Source organism: Cyprinus carpio, chromosome B2, assembly GCF_018340385.1.
Source record: "Cyprinus carpio isolate SPL01 chromosome B2, ASM1834038v1, whole genome shotgun sequence".
In the NCBI taxonomy this organism is placed as follows: domain Eukaryota; kingdom Metazoa; phylum Chordata; class Actinopteri; order Cypriniformes; family Cyprinidae; genus Cyprinus; species Cyprinus carpio.
The window spans coordinates 16,865,174-16,883,881 of NC_056598.1; the positions used below are offsets into that span (position 1 = coordinate 16,865,174).

The window sequence follows — 18,708 nt, forward strand, 5'->3', positions numbered from 1 at the left end:
TAAGAAAGAAGCTCATACAGGTATATGTATATTTATATGATGACAAACATTTTTGGTTGAACTATGCTTTAATTCCTCTGTCTGGACTAGGGTGGCCATTTCTGTAATGACAAAAAGAGGACATTTTGGAGGATTCGTGAAGCCAGGATAAAAACTAAACCAGTGACATAAAATAAACATTTCCAGTAAGGGATTATATTTTCCCCCTTAAATTGATTTCAAGTGACAGGTTTTTTTGTTGTTGTTGTTGTTGTTTTTACTTTTATTAGGACAAATTTTAATTAAATGCATCATCGTTCATGTAAATTCATTTGTTTGTTCAATAAATGCCATTAGAATAATAAGATACTATAGGGCTGTTACCAATCAGATTAAATCAATATCAACAAAATCCATCTTTGCACTACAAAAGTGGCACACATGCTACATCTAAAGTGGCATTTAGATGTATTTACACAGATGTTTAAAGCTAATCAGAGATGCCATAAATGCATTTAAACTGCAGTTACAATGGCATAAAATAACGTTAGGAGACCGTGTTAAATATAAAATATACTGAGTATAGAACTATGAAAAGATACTTATGAAACTGAAACTGCCAATTGGTGGCAACAAGTCATTGTTTATTTAATGAGTGAGTCATTGATTCATTCAAACAGTTTGTTCGAAACAGAATGAAGCAAGTGACTTACTTATTTCGGAACTACGCACTAATAAACAACACTTGCGATTTTTGCCAAGATATGCTTAAAATAGTAAGAGGAGTATACTAGTTTGCTATTATTTTATAAAGTATAAAATAGTGATCTTAAAAGGAGGTCAAATGAGTATCCGTCTCAAGTCTGCGCCAGCAGATGGACATGTTATTTCAAAACTGGACTGATGGCCACCCTAGTCAGGACACAGATTCAGTTAGCTGAACTTGTTGCTTTATATCAGTAAGGTTAAAACATTAAAACCTGGAGCAAGGTTGTTATTACACAGTGGAGTTTGCTTCTTAAAAATTAAAGCGAGCCTGAGCTGTACAACATGAGTGGAGGTTTCTGACCCCCAACAGGCAGAGATTGAGCAAGAGAGGTGGTGAAGTAAAAGGCAGGAAGTTTAGAGAAGCAGCCAGGGGTTAGATGTTGACAGGTGGGCTGTTGCAATGTGGAGCGCTTGTTTGCACAACGTTACTTTTTTGTAAGGCTGACTGCACAGTGCGCTCTGATGATGCTTTAGCTGTGACGTCCCTCAGGCTGCAACTGCAAAATCCTCCCACTGTCTCTAAACTGTGTTCCTGGCCCGGCAGCAGCTATCATTTAGACTCATAGTCAAAGGATGGAGGCTATTTTAGAGCTGTCCTCAGTCTGTGTATGGCAGGAAAATACCACAGCTGCCATCTCTGGGACTGATGATCAATGTTCCCTTTGAACTACACAAGTGTGTGGCCTCGCAGCTCTCATGCAGACAGAGAAAAAAATATTAGACTGAAAATGTGTGTAAAAATAGCCGGATATATCTTAAATCAGAGCTTAATGTATGGGCAATGTTTTGGCTGTAGTTCATCCGCGTGCCCATTGATTTTCAGTATTGAATGTGAAGCTGTGGGAAAACTTGGAAACTGGAAATTTGCAGTGTTGGTTATTTCAGAAGATAAGGACTGAATACTAAAACAGTTCAGTTAAAAGCAGCACCAAATATGTATTCATTAATAAATTAGTTTGTTTAAAAATTATTCATCTTTGACTTCACAATTACAACTTTTTTATATAATTTAGTGAAAAGTGGACTAACTCAAAACATTTTACAGTAGTTCATGTTTACAACTGTATTTAGCGGAAAAAAGATCATAATACCAGGTGTAAACAGGCCCTAGTTATGATTTTTTTTTTTTTATGTTGACATAAAACATTTATCTTAACAGTTATCAAATTATCTAAGTAAATAATAATAAAACGCCTCTGTTCTCAGAAATACAGTATTGTATTGTATAACTTTATTGTCCACCTGAGTGGAAAATCGTCTTTGGCTCACCAGCACAAAATTAGTAGCAACATACATAGTAAAATAAAATCACAATCATTAGTCACATTACACATATTACATAAAAGAGAATAAAAAGATACAGTTCATGCCTTACTTACTGTTTAATTAAACACTTGATGAATTAATGATTTTAATTGCATTTGGGATAAAGGACCTCTTAAACACATTTTTATTCACTTCAAAGGCTCTGAAAAACTGGCTGAAAAGAGGATGAGAACTATCTGCAAGAATAACTCTCGCTTCTTATTTGTCCTTTCTACATAAAGTTGTATCAGTTGCTTCTGAGGCCTGCCAATTATTTTATTTGCCATGGATACAATTCTGGAAAGTTTGTTCTTGAGTCTGCAATTTAGATGCTCATATACCAGGCAGAAAGATGAAAGGTTAAAACACTTTGGACAATGGATTTATACACTAGTTCCAAGATGTGCTTATACTAACACCAAGACCACTAAGCTGTCTTGAGAAGGAAAAGTCGCTGAGAGAGTATAACACAGTATAGTTAACATCATTATATTATTTTAGCCTATATTTTACCTTTATGTTTTTGCATACAATGAAATACGGATAACCCCATAAATGGTTCATGTTAAATTACATAGCTAAGACAATAAAGAAGTGAACTCTTCAGCATTAGGTATTTTAATTTAAAAGAATTTCTTTGTGAAAAATGGCACAGTGAACACTCCACAATTCAGGTACATGGGGTGTTTCAGTTCAGGTTCAGGTGGCAATGAGTTTCTGCACAAATTGGAAAAAGCATAGCTGATGATATGCTTGCCTGTTATTCCTAAACTCCCTTTTCTCTGGTTGAGTTGAGCATGGAATCCGGCAAGGTGTGTGGGGACGTGTGTGAGGGGTGAAGTGTGATTGTACATGACGTGCATGTAATACTGGTGAGGGCTGAGCTCGAGGCTGAGATATGGATGGGATAATACTGCTGCTGGAGAAGAAGGCCCGTCACAGTCACTCTTAGTTGATGCCTGACTCATACACACACACACACTAAACACTTTCACAAGTACAGCAGTGGGAAGCGAGCATTTATCAGTGGAAGCTGTGACGACGCTCTGCCACATTATTCCACATTTTCAGACTGGAGAGTCGCTGCTTGGATGGCTTTGTCAGCTTCTTGTTATCTGCCTTGGTTGAGGAAATTATTCTTAATTCTTTTTCTTCATTCTTTTGTCATTACTTAGGAGATATTTTATTTTAGTGCTGACAAAGTGATTGAGTGTGGATTTGGAGTACAAATACCTTTGCATATTCATGCACACATTCACAGTGAAGGTCATTTCCAGGGCAGTGTGCCAGACACTGGGGTGGACAGTGGGTCTGATCGGGCTTTATTTGAATGTGAAACATGCTCAATCATGTGCTTTCTTGTTTAGCATTTGCCTTGCTTTCAACATTAGGTCTAGTAAGCAACTTAAATCAGATATTCTGTGTAAAACTGCTTAAAAGTCCTATACATATACATTTGAACTGAATTAAATGTGTTTATCTTAAGATTTGTACATCCAACATCCTTAGTGGGTAAAAAAAAAAAAAAAAAGATGTTTATTTAAATATAGGCCATATAAAATTGTATTTAAATTTATTTAATTTATAAAAAAAATTATATATTACATTCTTAATTTTAAGTATAATATAATATGTAGCACATTAGCTCAAAAGGGAAATGTATAGAAATAATTACAATTAATTATAATTAATTGCAGTTATTTATATCAGCTGCTAGTAGTAACTGTAGCAGAATTAATATTGTCATCAACTAATCTGTTCGTCCAGCGAACATTCAGTTCATATCAATTCTAAGAAAGGATATTTTTGTGGCCACAGAAAATATCTTTCCTATAGTATTAATGCATTAGAGTGTGTAACTGGATCAGAATCATAAAGGGACATTATTCACAAGCAGGACCAAAAACTCATGTAATTTGTGCACCAAAGTTTTATTAACTAAACGCTAACACACATAACTACTCTAAACAAACAAACATACAATCACTCACACATAGGGAAAGGGCAAGTGAGACTGGATGAACCATTAGAGAAACAAGAAAATGCAGCTATGGAATATGAGTCAGTTAACCTTTGAGTGAAACCATCAGCACCGTTTTACAATGGGGTCTATAGCTTATATTAAACCTCTGTTTCGTTTAGTTAAATGTACGATACTTGCATTGCCTTAGTCGTTGACAAGTTTCCGGATTCAGTCTTGGATGAAAGTCTTGACGGTTTCAAGGTTTGGACTTGCGATTACATTCTTCTGGGTTTGAAGAGTGATGAACTCCAAAGATGTTCTGACACGATGGTGATTGGGAGTTTCTTCCCAGGTGGAAAGTGAAGAAGAGCTAAGATTGACATCAGCTGAGATCCTAGGATCTTTGATGAATGGAAAGTCAAGGCCGAAGCCTGGCTCAAACTTAAGAGTTCCAGAAGAGTTTTAGCTCACATCCTCATCTTCTCCGAATCTAACAGAACTGCAGACTGCAGTATCGAGATCTGCCAGGCACAGCTGTGTCGGCTCTGGGACTTAGCAACCAGAGTGAAGAGACTGAAAGCGAGGCGGGTCACTGAAGAGAGGTCTTTTAAGTTCTGTGGAGGTCACACCTCTTGGGGGTCAAAGAGACAGTGGTTACTTGCACTTCTGGAGGAAAAGTTACGACTCTTTGTCTATGAACATGGTCATTTGCATATGTAACTGGATTGGATGTTGATGCAAAGACTACTAAAGATGCTAAAGTTTCATAGGTATAAACATATAATATACACCCTCAATTAGATAATCCGAAGACGAATACATAGAGACCAAACATGGTATAGGTGAGTTTACATTAACCAGTGATCTATCTTAAGCATGCATAAAACATTATACAATACAGAAGACCATATACAAGGTGGTATTAATCATACACAAAGACCCGGGGAAATGCATGATAGGAAAGTCAGAGAAATATTTGCCTATGAATTAATGAAAGAAGTCATTTCCTATAGCAGTATGTGTCTGTTTTAGAGAGAATTGAGTAGGGGGGAAGATTCTCTCTACATACTTTTAGGTCGTAAAGTTAGTGTGATCTGGCTGAGGTGTCCTGGCCTGGAGATCGTTCACAGACATATAGGCACTGATTCTGCTGTTGTGTGAGGGGGTTGGATTGTTTTTTTAATCTAATGCAGAATTGATTTGTTAAATCTAATAAACAATTGTGTGTCTGATTGGTCCAAATGCTACAAATATAATATAATACAATATAATAATTTATTTGTCTGTAGTACAATGATAATTTAATACAGTACCATTCTGTAATTGAAATATCTGTATTAGTAATATCATCTTTATTAATAATATATAATAGAATGTTTTATATTAATATTGATAATATTTAATATACATATATAATAATATTGTAGAACATCATAATATATAATATTTACATACTGTAATAGTATATAATATAAATGGATACATGAAAAAAATGGATACATGATTATGAATATGTATAGTTTCTTGCCATGTTCAAGGACAGTATTATATGCCAAAAAGACAATAAAGTACCATAAAAGTAAGACTATATGCACTATATTCCAAGTCTTCTAAGGCCATGTAATAGCTTTAATGGAAATGATGTAAGCTGTGACATCAGTGAATCACACTCAACAACTGATGGGACCGATATGCATAACATACATCTACATTATCCTTTGCACATATATGCTGCAGCTTTTAGCATTTAGTTTATTCTGCTTCATACATCATAGGATTATCAGCAGTGTGTAATGGGTTTGTGCAATAGAAGTCAACACACTGAAAAGATTTATGCATTGTGTTTAACCTTTTACCCCCAGACCGTGATAATCTGCAGGTCACCCTCATAACCCTAATATCTTTTGTGTGGAGTCCAGCCGAACACAGTTGCTACAGTCATTACATAAAAACCATCACCATTACTCTCTGTATGTAATTTTACCATGCTAAACACAAAGCAAAAAAGCCACCAGAATAGTGTGTGGATGGTTGCCGGACAAAGTTTCACCCTGGGACCCACAGTTTGGATGGCACTTGACCTTTCTTCTCGTATGGCCGTCTGTGTACTTTTTTTAGCAAGACGGCTTGTGTTAGTTGCCTCTCGTGGGGCAAAACGACAGCCAGCGCTCTCTTGAGCTCTCTCAGGTCTCATCTGGGAAGAATTAGATCGCATTAAACACTTTGGGAGCTTGAGATATCTGAATAAAACCCAGAGATTCCTGTCCAGACCGGATGGCTTCTTTGTGGTCTTAAAAATCACTCCGGATTATGCTGATTAACCGAGCATATCTGACTCTGTCCTTGAAAAAGATCCGACATTAGGGGATGTTAAGGGCACTCGATATGCATGCGGATACTTGCGATTATGGATGTAGAGTATAATTCGTTATGATGTTTCTGTATGGCTGAAAGACCATTCGCCTGAGGAAATGGAGGTGGGTTAATTCTGTCGGTTTGTCATCTGAACAACCCTGTCAGGGTGTTTAAGGACATGAACGTGCAGAGAGCGTCCTGTCATTGTAAGACAGACGAGTCGGTGAGCTCAAATTGATTTGTCTGCGGCCGTATCGTTCACCTTGTCCTCCGAGCTCAGTGTCAGAACGTGGCAGACGCAATACAAATGCTGTCTGTAACAGGAGGTCAAGGTTTAAATTTTATCATCTTTCGCACAGTCTACAGTGATGCACACCGGTTTACACAACCAAATCTGCACATACGAGAGAACTGTGTGTGAGAAACAATAATTGTAATCCAAAAAAACTCAAATCTGCTAGCATAATGTTAGCAAGATGTATATCTTACTTCTACTAAGCAAATATGTCATCATATTCTCCTTCTGGAAGCTAAAAGCATTACACATTTTTGTACAGGTGTCTGTTTACTCCAACTAATAGCAGTAAGTTAGTAAAACTATTAAGATATATTAAAATAATAAGCTGCTAGGGTTAAGTATCAGATATCTGTGTTCCAACACCAGCACATAAAGAGTTTTATCATCTAGAAACATCTGTTCCTCTTCTTTTCGAACAGTTAAATCCCGAGTTGATCGCATCTCACATTTTCACAAACAGGCTCTATATGATGTCTGTTGTAAGGAATGAAGTCTGTAAGCGCCCAGGCTGACAGGCCAGAGGAGACTCTACTGACTTGAGCAGCGCCTGTATGTGTGGGTGTGTTTACACTGCGCATCAGCAGGAGTGCTAACTCAGCCCATCTCTTCCCTTTACATTTACATTTTAGTCATTTAGCTGACACTTTCCAGTAGTATAGATAAGAAATGGAGGGATTAGTAAGGGAAGTATAGAACATGGGAGCAGGATTGTCTTCCTCAGAAGGTGCTTGATGGCTCAGGTTAGATTGGCATCTGACATACAGTAGCAAGTGTAATCTCTGCAAAATTGTGTTTAATAAAAGTTGATCTTATTTTTAAGGATCATTTATTTAATTACATGTGGCTCTGGTTGGTCCATCGCTACCAGGGTTGAAAAACTAAAGAAGTAGCTTGTGACACTGCTGTCTATGTTATATTGCAGTGATCTGGACATTAATTTATAAATGAAAAGGAGCTATTAAATTTAAAATACAAGATAATATGTTAAAATAAAGAGTCAGTGTTTGGTTGATTAGCTCTTGCTGGAAATTGCAGTAACTACATAAATATTCCATAATGTTTGTTGATATTAATAACATTAACATTGATAATAATAACTATAAATGTCTCTTGAGCACCAAATCAGCATATTAGAATGATTTCTGAAAGATCATGTGCCACTGAAGACTGATGTAATGACTGCTGAATATTCAGCTTTGCTTTAAATATATCAATATTATAACAATATTATAAATTGTATTATTTCACAGTAAAATAATAAAATAATTACAGCCTTGTTCAGCATAAGAAACTTTTTTCAAAAACATTAAAAGAATCTTACAGACCCCTGGTTTGAACAGTGTGTGTTTCATAATATCTGTTTAAATAATATTGATGGCCAAAAAAAAAAAAAAAAAAAAAAAAACAGTAAATGTATAGCCAGTGTCTGGCATTTCTCTCCATGTTTAGTTTTTTTTTTCTTCACAGTTCAAGGAATAGCAGGACAGTCACTGGTGTGGGACTTCTGTGTTGTTATTGGCTTCAGAGTCACATGATTTTTATGATTCAGGTGATTAGCTCAAAATAATGTGTACCCACAAGCAAAGGTAGCAGTGAGCAATTTACATACTTCTAATTGGTCTTTTAGCTTCCTTTGAGATGTGTTCTGCTTTCTCCAGGTGTTACAGGGAAACAAACAACATTCGGACTGCTAAGCTCCAGTTCCAAAACCCTGTTTCATGCTAATTACATTCTGTCCTCTAATTACCTCATGTGACATAATCACTGTCCTTACAGTCTCAAAACACTTTCCCAGTTATTGTAGCATCAACTATTAGGACGCTTTTGAAAGTAATTGTCAAACACTCCTGTGAACATCTGTTTTGGTATAACAACAACAAACGGAAAAGATAAAGACACAATCAGCAGTGGTCTCACTGGTAATTATACAAAAACAATCACGGTTTACAACAATGCAGCTTTAGTGATCCCCTGTATCACTACAAACCCAGGTGGACCATGAAAAGAGCAAGTTGATTAGAGAGGGAGGGGGTGAAATTAGAGGAGAGGATGTCTGTATGACACAAATCTCTAGAGCTGGAGCAGCATCTGATCTCAGCAGCACACACTGTAGATCCGGAACACAAGTTTGTCCTTAACTTACCAGCTAGACATCTTGAGATGAAGCTTAGCATTTGTTTTGGCTGCAGTCGTGTGTGTGAACCTCTGCGTGGATGCAGAGCATATGTATGTGAATAAATGAGGGTGTGAGAGACGGAGATTAAGTCTGGAGAAGCAATTGTGTGTACATGCGCTCTCTGATACACTATAGCTCAGGGGAGATGAATACAGCTATTCAAACACATACCGTGGCTTTCTTCGTGTAACTGGTTGTCAAAGAAGCAAACAAGAACGGGCAACTTGCCAAAGAAAATGTGATCGACTGCTCCTGTGAACAACACAGGTTTATCTTACAAGATTTAAAAGGTAATTCAAGAGGGGGACTTTTGTGCCAAATGTCAAGCTTTGGTAAATAATAATTATAACATACTTAGTCATCTTTATGAGACAAAAAGTCCTAATTATGAGATACAAGGCATTTATGACAGAAAGTGGAAATTGAGATACAAAGTCATAATTGTGTTGACACAAAAATTCAAATTTATGACATAAATTGTAATTATGAGCTGAGAAGCCATTATTTGTTAAATACTAAATCATAATTATGAGATAGGAAAGATGAGATAATTATCACATGAAAAAGTGATGTCATAACTATGAGATAAATATTCATGATAATGAAAAGTAAAAAAAAAAAAAAACAGTTCCAAATTTATCATAATTATATCTTTGTATCTCATACTTTCACATTTGATCTCATAATAATGACTTAGTATGTTATAATTTTGATTTACCAAACCATATTTTTCTATGCTTATGTGGCAGAAGTAGGCTTCCATAGGAACTTTTGAATGCCTGTAAATGAGTGTCTGGTTTCATTGCCTACGTGTTATTCAGTGTGAATGATATCATATAAGCATGAATAGCTTATACAAAAGAACATGATGCTTTTATACTGTATCTTGACTGTTTTAACGAGTGTCACATCTCAAACATCCCAAGGGCATTTTAATAGCTTGAAAAATACTTAACATTGAGATTAAGAGCCATCACATTGATACTTTATTAGTCTCTGTCATGAGAATTCATTATAAATGATAACATGATTCAGACATTCTCTATGAAAAATGTTACTTTATGTTTGGGTCTCAGAGACTTCATAGACAAAACATGAACTCTTGAAACATGAATGATTTAGCATGCTAAGAGTATTGTAATAATTTTTACAGTATGTTGTTTTTATTTATTCAGAGATTATTATTAAATGTATTAATACATTTTGTATTTAATATAATAATGTACTGTAAGTGTAATTAGAATTTAATTAAAAATTTCTAATTTATTTATAATAAATGATCATTTTCGCAAAAAAAAGTCACTCTCCACAGAAAGAAGTCACTGAATATGTAGGAAGAGAAAAACCAAAGAGTGTGAAAATGAGGAAGTGAAATCAGAGAGGACACTAACAGCTGGTCTCTGTCTCGCTTTGGATTGCCCCCTTGTGGATGTTTAAGAATTTAAATAATAAGGAAAATGTATGCTTTGCTCACACAGACTCTCTCACTGTTTATCTCACAACACACACCTCTATCTGCCGCTTCGTGCAGCCATCGATTAGTGATTTCATGTTTAGTCTGGGTTGTGAGGGGTTGTTTCGCTCTTTGAAGTGAAGTGCTGGAGGAAATGAGTCAGTGCTCCACCAGTACTGTGTCAAGCAGTAGCACTTCAAGATAACACTTTTAATGTCAACAGATGGCCCACTGATATAATGGGATTCTTCCATAAGTATGTTAATAAGTGAATATTTAATCATGCTCTCTGTCAGAAGGACAATTAATAATAATGCAATAAATATAGAATTAATTATGATTATTATATATATATTTTTTTATAATTTATTGTAATTAAGTAACTATTAATTACTATTACCACTATTATTGTTATTATCACCATTAATTATTATTATATTTTTTTTTTTTTACTTTCTGTAATGTTTGATTTTTGAAATGTCATTTTATAAGGTACTAATAAACAATCAGAATAAAGTATGCAATTTATTATAACTTAAAATTTGGGGGGGATAAATTATATTGAATTGCATTTCTTTGTCTTGCTTTGAAGTCATTGCTGCATTTGTAATTATTTCAGTATTAGTGAGACTTTAATTTAGGATGTTGCAGGTTTAGCAGATGGCAGTAGTCTGGTAAAGAGATGGTAAAGCAGCTCACAATGCTTCACATTGGAAACATGCAGAATTTGCTGTTCCATCTTGGGTCCCATCTGTTGCTGGATCACAGACCCTATCTGCGTGGCATTTGGGCTTGACCTGAAAAAAGTTTGCAAGACAAATCTCATGCAGATTCATGGTTTATGAACAGGCTTTTTTACCGCCAGATTCAAGGTGGTGGCAAAGGCAAAAGATTAGCTTGGTCTGTTCTTAGTCTTATCTCTTATTCCCCATGACTCCAGCAAAACATTCCTGGCCTCTTTAATGTGCTTAGCTGTGTGTGTTGAAGAAAACTTAAAAACTGCCAGCATAACGGTAGGCAGCGTTGACTTTTCGCTCAAGTTACTGCAAGATAGGCATTCACAATGTGTAATATTTTCACACAGACGTCCGCAAGTCTGATTTTAAGTTCAGAGGATTTGCTGTAATCATGTCAGCCATCACAATTCTCTGGTTTGCTAGTATCTTGCTGCAACTGCTTCATACAGTTGGGGTTAAGCTTTTAAACAAAGGATTCAAATTACTTATGCACACACTTACACTTCCATTCAAAATAAAAGATATGATTGATTGATTGATTGATTGATTGATTGATTGATTGATTGATTGATTGATTGATTGATTGATTGATTCTTTTTAGACGTGCTCAATTCTTTTATTCAGCAAGAATACATTAAATTGATCAAAAGTAAACTGCAAATTGTTTATATATATTAGGGGTGTAACGGTACACATATTTGAACCAAAAATGTTGGTACAGGTCTTGTACTGAACAAATACAAATACAAGGAAATTCAAACAATAAATGGTGTTTTGACAGTCTTTGATGTGGCATGACAGATCGCAGTATAAACGCCTCGGAGAGCCGCTTCTGGTACGGTTCAGAAACGGGCTGGCGCAAGCATTGACTAGAGCGGCCACGATCAGCTCGGGTTCCCGTGTCTGAGTCGTAAGACTTGTGCAGTGTAAATGGGGTCCTTTCTAATGGCAAAGCGGAATGTGAGTGAACACGATCATTCCATCCTCTGTACTACTAGTTCTAATATGAATAAACATGAAGGACAAAAACATCTCATGTAATTGCTCAATCAGTGTTTCAACCGCAGAATGATGTCAGCAAAACAGCTTGTAAACAAAATGTCACGCAGCATTTCATTTTCCTCAGCAAGTCATCAGTGTCCACAGCTTGTTAGTTCACCAGAGAAATGAAGTCTAGAGAAAAGCATTTCGCGAAATATTACACTAAATACTTTACCTGTTAGTCTTAATTATTTAATGTATGTTTAATTAATGTATTTTTAAATTAATCTCTTATGAAACATGTTATGACAGCCACTGTGTAATTGAATATAGTTTAACAAATGTAATTATATATTTTATAATTTATAAGTTAATTTAAAAACTGCATTATGTTTGCATATTTTTTTAAGTTGAGTGTTGGTTATTATATTTAAAAATAAATAGTAATTAAATTTAAGTTTGGGTTAAGTTGTAAATCGTAACCTTATAATGTAAAAGGGCTCTCTATAGTTTAAAGCATAAGCTGAGGTAGATTTTTATCAGTAAGAAAATTTTAATTATAACAATGTATTTAAAGAAAGAGCAGCTTGACCAGTAAACCACTGTTTATTTAAAAAAAGAAAAAAAAGAAGTTTAGTTCTTCCCCCTGCTGCACCAAAATCATACGAACCGTGACGTTAAAACCGAAGTACATACCGAACCATCATATTTGTGTACCATTACACCCTAATATATATATTTATTTATTTATACACAGTATATATATATATATATATATATTTGTATATATATATATATATATATATATATATATATATATAAGAAGAGTTTGGTTCCAAAACGCGATAAACGCCAATTTTGAAAAAAAAAACGACGGTTACCGCCAAAACAAGCTCCCCATTGACTCTCTATTCAAAGTTCGATAATCAGTTTTTTAACAAAACGCGATATCCGCCGTGTTTTGCTGCTCTGTTTCTTCCCTTTTTTCTCAAACAGAGACAAACGCCAGTCCTGTTTTTCCGCAAAGCCCTACAGTTCCATTCGACCAATCACCGCTCACCATTCCATGACGCAAACTGTCATGGCGGCACCCTGTCAGTAGACGCCGGTAAACACTCGCCTCAGACTTTTAAGTTTTTATATAGGCTACTAAAATGAATAACTTTTGATGGTATTGAGGAGCCAGTGGTCGTGTCGTCTGTGGGAAAGAAGCGGAAGCCGTCAAAAGACAACCACGAAAGGGAAGTCAGAAAGAGAGTCAGAAACTCAGCCGGTGGCAAAATACCGGCGATTGCTTGTTCTCATAGTGAATCAAAAAACTTTCACAATGGCACTGAATTGTAGTTGTCCATAATAAATAGATAAATAGATAGATAAATAAATAAATAGATAAATAGATAGATAGATAGATAAATAAATAGATAGATAAATAAATAAATAAATAAATAAATAAATAACATGCACTACAACATGATTAATGTATTTCATATATCTGTGTTCCACTATAAGAAATTTGTTCAAGTTGGCATTGTTATGTAAATCGACTGTCATGGTTGCTTATAGCCTAGTTATGTTGCACAATCTCACACAGATGTATTGTTTATTTAAAGTTATATTTTGCACAGAAATATTGTTATGTTTTTTAATGGCACAGAAATATTGTTTTTATGAACATGTTTTTATGAAGCATTGTGATGGATGTATTTTTTAGAAATCTGTTGTCCAAGTTTGGGACTTGTATAGATAACTTACTATTTAATACTATTTAACTTAAAGGAGCTGTATGTAAGAAATCTATTTCAATTAATCATAAAATGGCCCTGATGTGTCACTAGACATTAAGAAATCATGTTCATTTCAAATACTTATATCACTGACAACAGTAGTCCGGCCAGGATATTGTCATTTAAAAAGTGGACTTGCAGCCCTCAACTGATGTTGATGTTGTCATTTTGTGTTTTGGCCTGACGCGCCTCCCTCCACCTGTCTACCAATCACGAAGTCAGTAGTGTTTCGGGATCCGTGTTGCCAGCTTTGCTGTAACCTACTCTAACTCCAGTCGGATAAAATTGTCTAATGTTACTAAATCAAAAAGACCTCGTTATAATTCAGAAATTCGTCGTGACAAAGTCCGAAATAAAACCAGAATTTGTATTGGAGATGCATTTGAAAGATGGAGACGGCTGAAAACGGAGAAGAATTTGAACACAGACGCCAACGTTGCTAATTTTCTCCTGGACAGGTAAGATTCATCTATGCTTGGCTAACTTGTACTTGATGTCAATGGACATTTCATATATTCATGACAGTCGAACAAAGTTATGCATGTTTGTTCAAAGTAACATAACGTTAGCTCACATGGACGTACTGTACTTATACTTGCCATTGGAAGCTCATTGAAGCAGCCTACGTTTCTGCTGAATCCTGCAGCTCATCTGGCAACCTCGAGTCAGTGGGTAGGGGGAGGGGATACACCGCTCTACAGTATTTTTATAGTGATTGCAGTACCAGTTTAGGCCACAATCCTACATAGGGCTCCTTTAATAATTGTACAGTTTCGTACATTGTTTTGAAAATTTAATGAATGTAATGTACAGAATAACAAGATGAATGCAACAGAAACAAAATTTTGCTCTAATGTTACGTATGAGTTCAGGATGAATTTGAAATTGGTGCTATTAACAGCATTAATATCAGACTGAAATGAATGCAATCTGAAAAAGGCAGCGAGATGAATGTACTTTTAAAAATTGGTTTAATGGTTTAATATAAGTGATGTTGTTCAAGTTTTTTGGGGGTTTGTCATATGTATAGACAACCTTTCCTTGTTATTTATTGTTATTTCTTTGCTCAATTTCATACAGAAAGTGAGTTTTTGTTGATGAAATGGATTTGTAGCATTTTGGGGAAAAACGTGTTATGGATATATTGCATTTTGGAGAAAAAAAATGTCTTTGTTTAATAAATGTTTAAAATCAGAATATGGATTTGATTTTTTTATGTTATTACAAACTCATAATGATATATTACAGTTTGAAACAGAAAATAACAGTTTTCATACAAACAGTCTTTTGGGAAAGAAAATGCCTTTTTTCTCAATTTAACAATTTTGGATTTATAGCGTTTTGGAACCAAACTCTTCATATATATAAACATCTTGTAAAAAACATAATAATAAGAAATGTTTCAAATAAGCATGTCGGAATGATTTCTGAATGATTAAGGTATTTTAAATACAAAATTTCACAATATTACAGTTTTTAATGTATTTTTGATCAAATAAATGCAGCTTTGGTGGGCATAAGGGACTTTTTCAAAAACATTTGAAAAAATCATACCAACCCCAAACTTTTAAAGAGTAGTGATTTGTTTGTTTGTGTGTTTGTTTTAGAATAGAAAAAAAACTGAAATCTTTTGCAACATTATAAATGTCCTAAAGTGTCTTTTAAAGTGCCCTTAGTATGGGCTATGAAAGGTTCATATTTTGGTTTTGGGAGTCCCCAACAACAGGTTGACATGCATGCAAGGTCAAAAAACACTTTCATTTTCTTATAATATGCATGTATCTTTACCTTTATTTTTCAAACCCCATCCTTTGCGTGAGACTAATCTGCGGTGATTGGTCCGATCGGTCGATTTCATTTAAAGCAGCATTTGTGAGCGCAGTGCTGCTTTGTGTACAGCCGTTACCAGGGAAACGGCTATTTTTAATGCTCCAAAAGCTGGAATGCATGCAACAAGTGGGTGGGCAATATGCTAATGTTTCATGCTGACGTCAACATTTTAAAAACAACTTGTTTAAATTATTCAGTCGACTCTTTCTTTTGAGAGACAGTAACTTTATACACGGTGCACTTTCAGATATAAAACTTTGCAGGATGTTTTCATTCACTTATAGCTGTGTTAGACACTGCATGAAAGGTAATTTTCAAAAATCCATAATAGGGGCACTTTAATATGCATAAAAATTAATGGATAATGATTGATAATTTATTTCGCTCTCTCTCTCTTTCTCTCTCTCTCTCTCTCTCTCTCTCTCTCTCTCTCTCTCTCAAAAAAAAAAAAAAAAAAGTAGTGTATCCAGTGATCCATCCAGTGATTCAGGGCTGAAACCATAATAGACATTGAGGATGCCCACAATATTCAAATTAGTGGTCAATAGTGATTTTTTTTTTTTTTTTTTTTGGAGACAACCATGGTGAATTAGTTAATGTATCCTCACACTTAATATAAACGTTTTTTGTTCTTATATCTGTTTCCATTCTAATCTTTTACTCTTTACTGTTTACATACTTTTTTCATGTATCTATATTTGTAATCTGAGAAATGAATAAGTGTACTTTTCTTTCTACAGTATCATCATGTATCACCACCTACAAGAAGACTCCTCCGCCGGTACCTCCTCGCACCTCCACCAAGCCCTTCATCTCCATCACGGCCCAGAGCAGCACTGAGTCTGCGCAGGACGCTTACATGGACGGTCCCGGGACGGGGGGTGAGCCCATCCTCCACTCTGGCCTGAGCAATTCCACCGAGAGCATTGACAGCATGAAAGCGCTGACGGCAGCCATCGAGGCGGCCAATGCTCAGATCCACGGCCCTGCCAGTCAACACGTCAGTAACAGCACCATCACCATCAGCACTACCCCTCCCTCTCCGCTGCCCATGCCTATGCCTGTGCCCGTCCCCATTCCCATACCGGCCCTGGATAACATCCGCAGGGATGTGCTCAGGAAGAGCAGATGCCTTTCTATTGGCATCCAGGTGAGTGAGATTCAGAGTTGTTCTTATTGTTTACTCTTCTCCTAAACGCTGCTGAGATGTTCCTGCTGGCTATTAGAACAAGATTTAGTTGTATTATCCACTATAATGTTTTTATCAGGTGTTTGTACACAAAATATATATTCATACAAGTTCAGTGTTTCACGAGCTGGTCTTTTTATTTCTGTATACAAACCCACACAGGGTGAGTTGGAGATTTGTTTACTTCTCCCTGAGGTCGATGATTCTTCAGATGACTGTGGAGGTGGCCGGTTTACTGTGTGATGTGTTTAAACAGGTGGATGGGCCTGAGGACCAGGAACTGGAGGACCAGTCCAAGTTTCAGTCAGTGGGGATTCAGGTTGAAGAAGAGCATGGGTGAGTCTGTGTGTGCTTGTGTTTCAGGAACAGATAGCACCCCAGAGTCACTTTCACTTTAGCAATACTATAAAATATATTTACTATTTATAGCTTTTTATTTAAGTATATATAAAATGTAATTTAATCCTGTGTTGGCAAAGCTGAATTTCCTTTAGCCATTACTCCAGTTTTCAGTGTCACGTGATGCTTCAGAAATCATTCTAATATGCTGATTTGGTGCTCAAGAAACATTTCTTATTATTATCAATGTTAAAACAGTTGTGCTGCTTAATATTTTTGTGGAAACCATGTTTTTTGATGATTAGAATGTTGAACAGTGTTTATTTGAAATATAAATCTTTTGTAACATTATTTTACTTTGGCACATTTATTCATCAAGGATGCATCTTAAACAAAATGAGAGTAAAGTAATTTCTTTCTCAAAAAAAAAAAAAAAAAAAAAAGTGTATCTAACACAGTAAATCTGTGCTGTTTGTTAAATTAGCATCCAGTGATTCAGGGCTGAAACAATCATAAACATTGAGGATTCCCACAATATTCATATTAGTGGCCAATATTGATTTTTTTTTTAACAAACAAAAATAAAATATTTCACATTTGGTGACTCCATTCTTTTATACTTGGCTGCACCATTGCAGTTGTGTATAGTTTATAGTTCCACTTTTGCAATTGTGTCCGTTATTGCTCCATTTCCTCTCAATTAATTATCTTTGTCTTAAATGTGTTTCATCTGTGGGTTTTATCAAATTGCTTCAATCCACAGATGAATGCAGTGGTTCAAAGTTCATATTGCATATTGCTTTCTGAAAAGTATTGTTTATCCTCTTCAGCTGTTATATTGCACGCTACATATGGTGAGAGAGTGCATTAAAATCAAGGATTCAGAAACTCTGTATTATGGACACACTTTCACTTTATTAAATTTATTGAGCAGGGACAGGATTATCCCAGAGCGCTGAAGTTGGCACACTATGGCTCTTCTCAAAACTGCCTAGCTAGACAGTATTTTTAGGCACCATAGACGTGCTCCTGTTGTCGCAAATTGTAGACAACAGATTATGCAGCCTAATTTTTGCCTAAATTGGAAGTACCACTACATAAGGCAATCCCTCAATTCATTGACAAGCTGAGAAACAGAGAGTTTAAATGTTTATTATTTCATTACTGAAAAGTGTTGACAGGAAATAAGATTTAAAAGATGCATTGTTTTATGCAATTTTCATGTTTGCTACATCATTTTTATTAAATTATCACTAGCTGTGTGCTTTAAATGAGTCTCTTTTGCAGGTCACTTGAGTGCTGCAATTTGTCTGCCAAATAAATGGCTGTTAATGATGTTTGTGCCAACAAGAGCATCTCAAACAAGTTAATTTTGTGGTATACATGATGTCTATGTAGACAGAATCTGAGACTACTGCTTATGAGTCAGTGGCATGTAAGAATACTTAGACATGATAATGAAAAAAATATATTTTTTAATAAAATCTAAATAAAAATAAAATCTAAATAAAATACATTTTTAATACAATTCAATAAAATAATTTCATATTA

General features: G+C 35.3%; 1 protein-coding gene across 6 annotated transcripts in view; it reads left to right on the forward strand.

The window, feature by feature from the left end:
* Nucleotides 1-18,708, forward strand: part of dlgap1a (discs, large (Drosophila) homolog-associated protein 1a) — a 117,682-nt gene that overhangs the window by 93,957 nt on the left and 5,017 nt on the right. For all 6 annotated transcript variants that reach the window (XR_006154014.1, XM_042718354.1, XM_042718356.1 and 3 more), the window contains exons 7-8: nt 16,370-16,779; nt 17,075-17,154. Coding sequence is in view for 5 of the 6 variants with exons in the window: in XM_042718354.1 (XP_042574288.1) it covers nt 16,370-16,779; nt 17,075-17,154 (490 nt within the window). In the remaining variant the exon portion in view is untranslated. The remainder of the gene's footprint in view (nt 1-16,369; nt 16,780-17,074; nt 17,155-18,708) is intronic.